Source organism: Balaenoptera ricei, chromosome 2, assembly GCF_028023285.1.
Source record: "Balaenoptera ricei isolate mBalRic1 chromosome 2, mBalRic1.hap2, whole genome shotgun sequence".
In the NCBI taxonomy this organism is placed as follows: domain Eukaryota; kingdom Metazoa; phylum Chordata; class Mammalia; order Artiodactyla; family Balaenopteridae; genus Balaenoptera; species Balaenoptera ricei.
This window is the reverse complement of record NC_082640.1, coordinates 156738396-156748407: the sequence shown is the minus strand read 5'-3', so window position 1 is coordinate 156748407 and position 10012 is coordinate 156738396. Positions and strand designations below refer to the sequence as shown.

The 10012-nt window shown below is 40.1% G+C and overlaps 1 protein-coding gene across 1 annotated transcript; it reads left to right on the top strand.

Moving 5' to 3' along the window:
• Positions 1–6904: 6904 nt before the first annotated feature.
• LOC132360174 (disintegrin and metalloproteinase domain-containing protein 20-like) lies at positions 6905–9109 on the top strand. Its single transcript, XM_059915235.1, has one exon. The coding sequence runs from the start codon at positions 6905–6907 to the stop codon at positions 9107–9109; it is 2205 nt and encodes a 734-aa protein (XP_059771218.1).
• Positions 9110–10012: the final 903 nt, after the last annotated feature.

The window sequence follows — 10012 nt, the reverse complement described above, 5'->3', positions numbered from 1 at the left end:
ATCTTTTTCTGGTTTTGGTATCAGGACGATGGTGGCCTCGTAGAACAAATTTCGGAGTGTTCCTCCCTCTGCAATTTTTTGGAAAATTTTGAGAAGGATTGGTGTTAGCTCTTCTCTAAATGTTTGATAGAATTCTCCTGTGAAGTGATCTCGTCCTGGACTTTTGTTTGTTGGAAAATTTTAAATTACAATTTCAATTTCAGTGGTTGTGATAGGTCTGTTTATATTTTCTAATTCTTCCTAGTTCAGTCTTGGAAAATTGTACCTTTCCAAGAATTTGTCCATTTCTTTGAGGTCGTCCATTTTATTGGCATATAGTTACTTGTAGTAGTCTCTTATAATCCTTTGTATTTCTGTGGTGTCAGTTGTAATATCTCCTTTTTCATTTCTAATTTTATTGATTTGTGTCCTCTCCCTGTTTTTTCTTGGTGAGTCTGGCTAAAGGTTTATCAATTTTGTTTATTTTCTCAAAGAACCAACTTTTAGTTTTATTGATCTTTGCTATTGTTTTCTTCATTTCTATTTCATTTATTTCTGCTCTGACCTTCATGATTTCTTTCCTTCTACTGACTTTGGGTTTTCTTTGTTCTTCTTTCTCTAGTTCCTTTAGGTGTAAAGTTAGATTATTTATTTGAGGTTTTTCTTGTTTCTTGAGGTGAGATTGAATTGCTATAAACTTCCCTCTTAGAACTGCTTTTGCTGCATCCCATATGTTTTGGGTCATTGTGTTTTCACTGTCATTTGTTTCTATGTATTTTTTACTTTGATTTCTTCAGTGATCTCTTGGTTATTTAGTAGCACACTGTTTAGCCTCCATGTGTTTGTGTTTTTTACAGTATTTTTGTTTCTGTAATTGATTTCTAATCCCATAGCGTTGTGGTTGGAAAAGATGCTTGATATGATTTCAATTTTCTTAAATTTTCCGAGACTTGATTTGTGACCCAAGATGTGATCTATCCTGGAGAATGTTCTGTGTGCACTTTAGAAGAAAATGTATTCTGCCACTTTTGGGTGGAATGTCCTGTAAATATCAATTAATCTAATTGGTCTATTGTGTCATTTAAAGATTGTGTTTCCTTATTAATTTTCTGTTTGGATGATCTGTCCATTGGCGTAAGTGGGGTGTTAAGTCCCCCAATATTACTGTGTTACTGTTGATTTCCCTTTTTATTTTTGTTAACATTTGCTTTTTGTATTGAGGTGCTCCTATGTTGGGTGCATAAATATTTATAATTGTTATATCTTCTTGGATTGATCCCTTGATCATTATGTAGTGTCCTTCATTATCTCTTGTAACAGCCTTTATTTTAAAGTCTATTTTATCTGATATGTGTATTGCTACTCCAGCTTTCTTTTGATTTCCATTTGCATGGAATATCTTTTTCTATCCCCTCATTTTCAGTCTGTATGTGTCCCTAGGTCTGAAATGGGTCTCTTGTAGACAGCATATATATGGGTCTTGTTTTTGTCTCCATTCAGCCAGTCTGTGTCTTTTGTTTGGAGCATTGAATCCATTTACATTTAAGGTAATTATCGATATGTATGTTCCTATTACCATTTTCTTAATTATTTTGGGTTTGTTTTTGTAGGTATTTTTCTTCTCCTGTGTTTCCTGCCTAGAGAAGTTCCTTTATCATTTGTTGTAAAGCTGGTTTGGTGGTGCTCAATTCTCTTAGCTTTTGCTTGTCTATAAAGCTTTTGATTTCTCTGTCGAATGTGAATAAGATCTTTGCCAGGTAGTAATCTTGGTTGTAGGTTTTTCTCTTTCATCACTTTAAATATATCCTGCCACTCCCTTCTGGTCTGCAGAGTTTCTGCTGAAAAATCAGCTGATAACCTTTTGGGGATTCCCTTTTATGCTATTTTTTGCTTTTCCCTTGCTGCTTTTAATATTTTTCCTTTGAATTTAATTTTTGTTATTTTGATTAATATTTGTCTTGGTGTGTTTCTCCTAGGGTTTTTCCTGTATGGGACTCTCTGCACTTCCTGGACTTGGGTAGCTATTTCCTTTCCCATGTTACAGAAGTTTTTTACTATAATCTCTTCGAATATTTTCTAAGACCATTTCTTTTTCTCTTCTTCTGGGACCCCTATAATTCGAATATAGGTGTGTTTAATGTTGTCCCAGAGGTCTCTGAGACAGTCTTTAAATCTTTTCATTCTTTTTTCTTTATTCTGCTCCTTGGCAGTTATTTCCACCATTCTATTTTCCAGCTCACTATTTGTTCTTCTACCTCAGTTATTCTGCTATTGATTCATTCTGGTGTATTTTTCATGTCAGTTATTGTGTTATTTATCTCTGTTTGTTCTTTAGTTCCTCTAGATCTTTGTTAAACATTTCTTGTATTTTCTCGATCCATGCCTCCATTCTATTTCTGTGATTTTGGATCACCTTTACTATCATTACTCTGAATTCTTTTTCAGGTAGGTTGCCTATTTCCTCTTCATTTATTTGGTCTTGTAGGTTTTTACCTTGCTCCTTCATCTGTAACATATTTCTTTGTCATCTCATTTATTTTGATGTGTGTTTTGTATGTGTCAGTTAGGTTAACTTGATTAACTTGATTATCTTTGCTTAAATCTTCTACTTCCTTATTCATTTTTTTGGGGGGGGGGGTTGTTGTATTCATTGCTGACAGTGTGCTAATACTTACAAGTAGATTTTGAATTTTTCTCTTTCTCCTTTTTGTTTTGTCAGTGTTCGCTTTATGTATTTCAAAGCTATTTGTTAAGTAGATACAAATTCCTCTTGAATTTTATCATATTAAATATATCTTTATCTCTGTAAGTGCTTCATCTTTTCTGCTACTAATATGGTTTGTTTCCTTTCTTTTGCCAATATAAATTAGTAAACTATTGTTATTATTTTAGAGTACCTTTTCTTTTCTCTCAATTCAGACTTTGAACCTTTTTCTCTGGAGCACGTTGAATTAGATTCTGATTTGCATTTAGAGCCAATAAGGGGCAGTAGGAGTATGTCTTGAGGATACTAGGCATCCCCTAGCAGGATAATTTTCCCAGCTGACATAATTACAGTGTCTCCAGCTAGAGGTGGTTAGACTTTTCAGACAGGAAATGTGTAGTCTCCCTCCCTGGTAAAGGAGAGTCAAGGATACTTGGGAGCATCTAGATACTCTGAACCAATCCAGTCCACCTGGAATTCCTCTTTTCAAGTGTCAAGGTTTTTTTCTGTCTCAATCAGATTTCCACTACAGTCTTGGCAAATCTCTGTATTCAACTTACTCTGTGATTCTGTAACTCCGCAGTTAAATTTTGATTTTCTTTGAAGTTGACCATGTGGCTAAAAGAGAGATATTTTTGGGGGGGGGGGTGGTTGTCCACCAGTATCAGAAATCTGAGCTGAGAATTTAGAGCCTTGAACCTCATTTTGCAAAATCTCCATTAGAATTTAGTATAGCTATTCCACACCTCAGTCCTTGAGATACTTATAGGCATCATCACAGCCCTCCCTTGGTCCCCCCCACACTTGCTTCAGTAGGGCACTTCATCACAATCAACGTGAGTAGTAATTTAATTAATTTTGATGTTACTATGTGCCGATTCCCCATTCAAAAGGAGTTCAGCATTGTGTTAAGGCCATGAACATACCCAAGCCAATCCCAGAGTCCCATTTTGTTTGTCTCTCTTGGCAACACTCTTGGTACCAAGTCCTGTATCTGTCAAGATCTAGTTCAGAAAAGAGAAACCCACCAAGAGCAATTACTATAGGGAATTCTTGAAAAGGTAATAGAGGACTGAAAAGGTAAAAAGGGAACACTGAGGTACACAGAAGTATGAGTTGCCAGAAGGAGTTCCCCCCTACGATTGGGGGAACAAAGAGAAGAGGTTGGGGTTATCATAACCTAGAAGCTGTCACAATGGGCCTCATATGTCTGGACCTGGAGTGTAGAAGATAGGGCATTACGAGCCCAGGTGATGTTGGTAATTTTGGAACTCAGAAAAGGGGTACTGTGGAGTTGATAGCTGTACCTACTATAAGGTAATGCTGAGCTGGTACTGGTTCCTTAAGGACTTGGAAAAAGGTCCTCTAAAACTCTGACTCAGATATTAGAGAGAAGGGGGGTGCTCTTTTATGGGGCTTGTATCAAGGAGCTTTGTGGTATAGCCAGGGAACATCTGAGAAAGAGACACTGGCTGGCTGGTGTGAGTTGCCCAGGGTACTGGAAGATGGCTCTGTACATCTGGTTTTCAGACTTCTGAGGAGGGGGCGCTGTCCCCTGGGTACCTTTGGTAGGGCTTGATAGAGCTGGTTCTGGGAATGTGGTAACCAACTCTCGCCACCAGAGCAAGATCCCATTGCAGGTGGTGGTCACTGAAAGTAACAGCAGGCAAACAGGTAGAGCCCCTTGTCCTTTCGTTTTGCCTTTTATTCTCCCTCTCATGCCCTTCTTGACAAAACTCTTCAGGAAGCCAGCTAGAAATGGGGAAATATAATGTGCAGATTCCCATCTCCAGCTACATAGACAAAGTATAAATTTTAGTTTTGGGGTTCAGAAAATAGTTGATAATCAGCATAAGATGTGTCAGCAGAATGCTGCTGTAGCTTCTGTGGTGACAGGTAATAGCAGGTGATACTGATCTGTGTGAAGCGCTCTGATGTTTTCTGTTGTTTTATTTAGTTGTGGCTCACTAAATTGATTTCATGACCCTGAATGGTTTGTGACCTAAGTTTTTGAAACACTGAATGAGCTGTGACTAAGAGTGTGTGGAGACAAGGTAAAATAGGGGTTTTGAGGAGTTTGAAATAGCTGCTGGAAGTAGAAGAGTTAATTACTGATACAGTGGAAGATTCTTACACTGCTTGAAGTGCAGGTAATGCTAGAGAGGAAGGGCTTTGGTGTGACACCAGTTCACGTAATTAATGGTAATGTGATGGTCCTTCAGGACTTGTCTTTGGAATAGTGCAATAGTGACAAAGACTGGTATGACTCAAAGATTCTTGGCAATGAAATTTTCTATTATTACCACATCATATTTCTGATAAAGCTTAATATAGGTTATTTTCCTCTTTATAATGCTTTAATAATCCTCTTCCAACTCACACATTTCCATCTTAATACCCCCAAATCTGTAGCAGATACCAAGGATATCATGAAGAGAGACATGGAAAGGAAATCTGGTCACTAGGATTTCACCTATATCAGAGATGCTTTCCCTAAGAGGTTTCATCTAGTATTCTTGGCTTCCAGTAGTCATCCATTAGTCTGGAAAAGTATCCAGGAGTGTACAGGTGTTTTTGACATCATAATGCTGAGGATATTTCTTACACTCTTTACTACTGAACCCATTTGTGTCCTTATTTAGAATATTAGGCCACCAATATATGTTCAAATGTATCTCCAAATTTTTTTTAAACTTTTGTTTTTAAATATTAAACAAATTATTGATACTTTTAAATTTTATTTATTTATTTATTTATTTATTTATTTATTTATTTATCTATCTGTGTTGGGTCTTCGTTTCTGCTCATGGACTTTCTCTAGTTGCAGCGAGCAGGGGCTACTCTTTGTTGTGAGTGCGTGGGCTTCTCATTGCAGTGGCTTCTCTTGTTGTGAAGCACTGGCTCTAGGCACATAGGCTTCAGTAGTTGTGCTTCACAGGCTCAGTAGTTGTGGCTCGTGGGCTCTAGAGCACAGGCTCAGTAGTTGTGGCGCACGGGCTTAGTTGCTCCATGGCATGTGGGATCTTCCCAGACCAGGGATCAAACCCGTGTCCCCTGCATTGGCAGGCGGATTCTTAACCACTGCATCACCAGGGAAGCACAAATTATTGATACTTTTAACTGAAAATCAGAAAATGAGTGAAATTAGCTTTTACCTGAGGTAAAATTTATGTTTTTAGCAGGTATGAAGAAAGTCTATTCAAATTGTGGTCTTTGAACATTTTAGTGAACTGATTCTAGTTTTAAATTCTTCAATCCAGCTTTCTCTAGAGAATTCAGCTAACTCACCAGCCATGTAAAATATAGAATGGAATCTATATTTACACAGCCAAGATGAGTCTCTTATGATTGAGAACATGATGCAGCTGGGCTGGGTGGAGAGAAGGCTGCTGCTTCCATGCTGTGATTGGAGGTAATGGGGCTGTTTGCCTTGTCCCCAAATAGCAGCCCCTTTCCCTATTACTCCGTCAGTATGGATGCCTTCCTTTGAATGTCCAGGAATTTTCTGCATGTAAGAATGCGTTATAAAATAAAAATTTGTCTTGATTGGAGGGGTTCTCACAAAACTAATGAGTCCATTAAGTGAGGCTTAGTTTGACTGCTAACCTCAAACAGAAATGGGGGCTAGATAAGATGTCTGTAGAAGAGAAGGAGAGATGGATCAAACTGTCTGAATAAAGGGATTAAAAAAATGGTGAGCTTTGGATGGGCCGTCTACATGCTTACTGAAGCTAGCAGAGTATCAGTAGATTTTTGGGTGGAGGAGAAATTGGGAGTCAGATGTCAATCTTTTTAATAGGGAAAATGTCATGCCAGTGTACATGTTTAGAGAGCAGTATATAATGAATCTTTATCAGGTTCAATAATTACCAACCTACGATGCATTTCCTTCATCTCTTTCCCTGGAAACCTGCTCTTCCCCCACCCCTTGCCCTTACTTATATATGAAACAATCTCAGGAATTTTATTGATTCAAGCCTTGTCCCAATTGAAATCACCTTCTTCTCTCTCTCCACCCCCCCCCCACCCTCCCTGCCCCAACCACCCCATCCTAGCTCTTCTTTCTATTTTCACTTTCAGCACTGAAGCTCTGATGGTTCAACTCTTCCAAGACACAGATCCATAAAGGTCAGCCCTGCACCCTGAACAGCTCAGAGGGAGGAGCCAGACCAGTAGCGCCTGATGCCCTGCCCTCTTCTGCCCTAAACAGATGACTCCATAATGGCAGTGCGTGAGGCCCTGGTGCACATCAGAGTCACTCTTCTGCTGCTCTCATTTGGAGTGTCTTTGTTCATTTCTGACCACTCTCAAGCCAGGGCCTCCCAGCACTTCTCCTCTCCAGAACTGGTGATCCCCTTGAAGGTGACTGGCAGGGGCAGAAATGCAAAGGCTCCAGGCTGGCTCTCCTACAGCCTGCGGTTTGGGGGCCAGAGACACATTGCCCACATGAGGGTCAAGAAGTTCTTGGTTTCCAGACACCTCCCAGTGTTCACCTACACAGACCAGTGTGCCCTCCGCCAGGATCAGCCTTTTGTTCCTGATGACTGCTACTATCATGGTTATGTGGAGGGGGTTCCTAAGTCCCTGGTTGCCCTCAGTACTTGTTCTGGAGGTTTTCGAGGAATACTACAGATAAATGATCTTGCTTATGAAATTGAACCAGTTAGGTTTTCTGCCACATTTGAACACCTGGTGTATAAGATAGACAATGATGATACACAGTTCCCACCTATGAGATGTGGGTTAACAGAAGAGGAAATAGCACGCCAGTTGGAGTTGCAAGAGTTGCATAATTTCACTCTGATGCAAAGTTCTTACACAGGCTGGTGGACCCACTTGCGTTTTCTTGAGTTGGTAGTGGTTGTGGACAATCTTCGATTCATTCACTCGGAAAGTAATGTGTCAGTAGTGCAGCGTGAAATACTTGATGTTGTCAATGTAATAGGTAGCTTGTATCACTCTTTGGAACTTGATGTAATTTTAACTGGGCTTGAAGTCTGGACTGAAGGAAACCCAGTTCCCATCGATAACATAGATAAGCTTTTGGAGGATTTTGCTGTTTGGAAGTATTTTAACCTTGATGACCGACTGTCACATGATGCGGCCCATCTTTTCATAAAAAAATCATTTGGCATAAAGCTTGGACTTGCCTATGTTGGTGGAATATGCCAGCGTCCTTTTAATAGTGGAGTTAATGTTTTTGAAGACGAGAGTCTGTATGCTTTTGCAATTGTTGTGACCCATGAACTTGGTCATAATTTAGGTATGCAGCATGATACTGAATGGTGTGTGTGTGAACTTCAGTGGTGCATAATGTTTCCTGCCAGAGAGGTGACAAATAAATTCAGCAACTGCAGTTATGCCGAGTATTGGGACAATCTTATCAGTAATGGATTATGTCTTTACTCTCCTCCACATCCAGGGAATATCTTTAGGCTGAAGTATTGTGGGAACCTAGTGGTCGAAGAAGGAGAGGAGTGTGACTGTGGAACCATAGAACAGTGCATAAATGATCCCTGCTGTCTGTTGAATTGCACTCTGAAGCCTGGAGCTGCTTGTGCTTTCGGGCTTTGTTGTAAAGACTGCAAGGTCATGTCATCAGGGACTTTGTGCAGAAAACAGATCAGTGAATGTGACCTTCCAGAGTGGTGCAATGGGACATCCCATCAGTGCCCAGAAGATGTATATGTGCAGGATGGGATTCCCTGTAGTGATGGTGCCTACTGCTATCAAAAGAGCTGTAATAACCATGATGAACAGTGCAGGGAGATATTTGGCAAAGATGCAAGGAGTGCACCTCAGAGTTGCTACAAAGAAATCAACACCCAAGGAAATCGATTTGGTCACTGTGGTATCAAAGACACACAATACGTAAAATGTGCATCCCCTGATATCCTGTGTGGGAGAGTTCAGTGTGAAAATGTGGGAGTAATTCCTAATCTGATAGAACATTCCACAGTGCATCAGCTTCACTTCAATGACACCACTTGTTGGGGCACTGATTATCATATAGGGATGTCCATATCTGATATTGGTCAAGTGAAAGACGGCACAATGTGTGGTCCAGGAAAGATATGTATCCATAACAAGTGTGTCAGTATGGCTCACGTGCCGCAAGCCTGTCAGCCTGAGACCTGCCACATGAAGGGGATCTGCAATAATAAACAACAATGTCACTGCAATCCTGGATGGGCACCTCCCTACTGCGAACACCAAGGCAATGGAGGTAGTAATAGTAGTGGCCCACCTTTTAATCCCCAAGCAGAAGAGACAGGACTGAAGAAGGGAAACCAGCCATTATTGTGGTTTATTCCTTTGACTTGTTTATTTTTATGTTGCATCCTTGTGCTTTGTAAGAAACATAAAAAGAAGAAGGAGGCAGAAACGATGGAAGAAAAAGAGACTGAGGAGGAAGAAGGTGACTAAGGCTCCTGCTTCATTTTTTTTTTAATCTCTTGTTTTTCTTTTAATAGTAGAGAAGCATTAGGGCATGTCTGTTTCAAGAAAAATTTAATGATCCCTCATGTCAGAATCATAAGCATTAATATTTCACTGAAGGATTCCTAGCATGTTCTTACTTACTCTTCAGTGTGTTAAGCAATATTAAAAGTTCATTTTTTTTTTCCTGGAAGTCATCTCTTTATGTTTCCTGAGCAAAGGCATGGCAAAGTCACATTTTTAAGCTAATGTCTATCAGTTGTAAGCCTCCTCCCACCTTTGTACTCTTAAAATGTCCAGGATGTGCCGCTACATACCCCATTGCTGTTTTGCCAGCTTTTTTCCAAGTAGCTGTGCCAAAAGGGGGCAGTAGAAGTAGCCTGGAATGATGGATGAAGGGAGAAGGGAGTTTACTTTCTTGTGTGCTATAAAAGTTACTCTGTCATATTGGTAGCCACATTTGGCTTTGGATTGCAGTTTTGTTGACCCTGTTAGAACTACCCTCATTCTTCATTAGAGGTACCAGCACCAGATGACCACTGACACTTTCAGAGATCAGAGTTGCAGCTCTGGGGTTAGCAGTGTGGTCCTCCTCTGAGTTGCTGAAGCACCAGCATCAGCTAGTCACTTGCTCTCCTTAGAGGTCTTGGTGCCTGCTCTGCAGAGGACCTCCTTAAATCATCAGTACTTGAATGAACCCAACTTCTTTCCTTTGTTCCCTTGGCCCTAGGACGTCTAGGTGCTTTCAGTAGTTACTTCATTATGATAGTTTGAGTTCTCCAGTAGCAGACACTGAATTAGAGGTTAGAGAGAAAGGATGATGAAGTCAGTTGTGCGGATGAGAAATAGCCTTGGCCATTTCACATTTCAGCCTTGGCCATTTCACATTTC

Excerpts from the sequence above, each read along its gene's own strand:
- LOC132360174 (XM_059915235.1), top strand. The coding sequence starts at position 6,905 with ATGGCAGTGCGTGAGGCCCTGGTGCACATCAGAGTCACTCTTCTGCTG.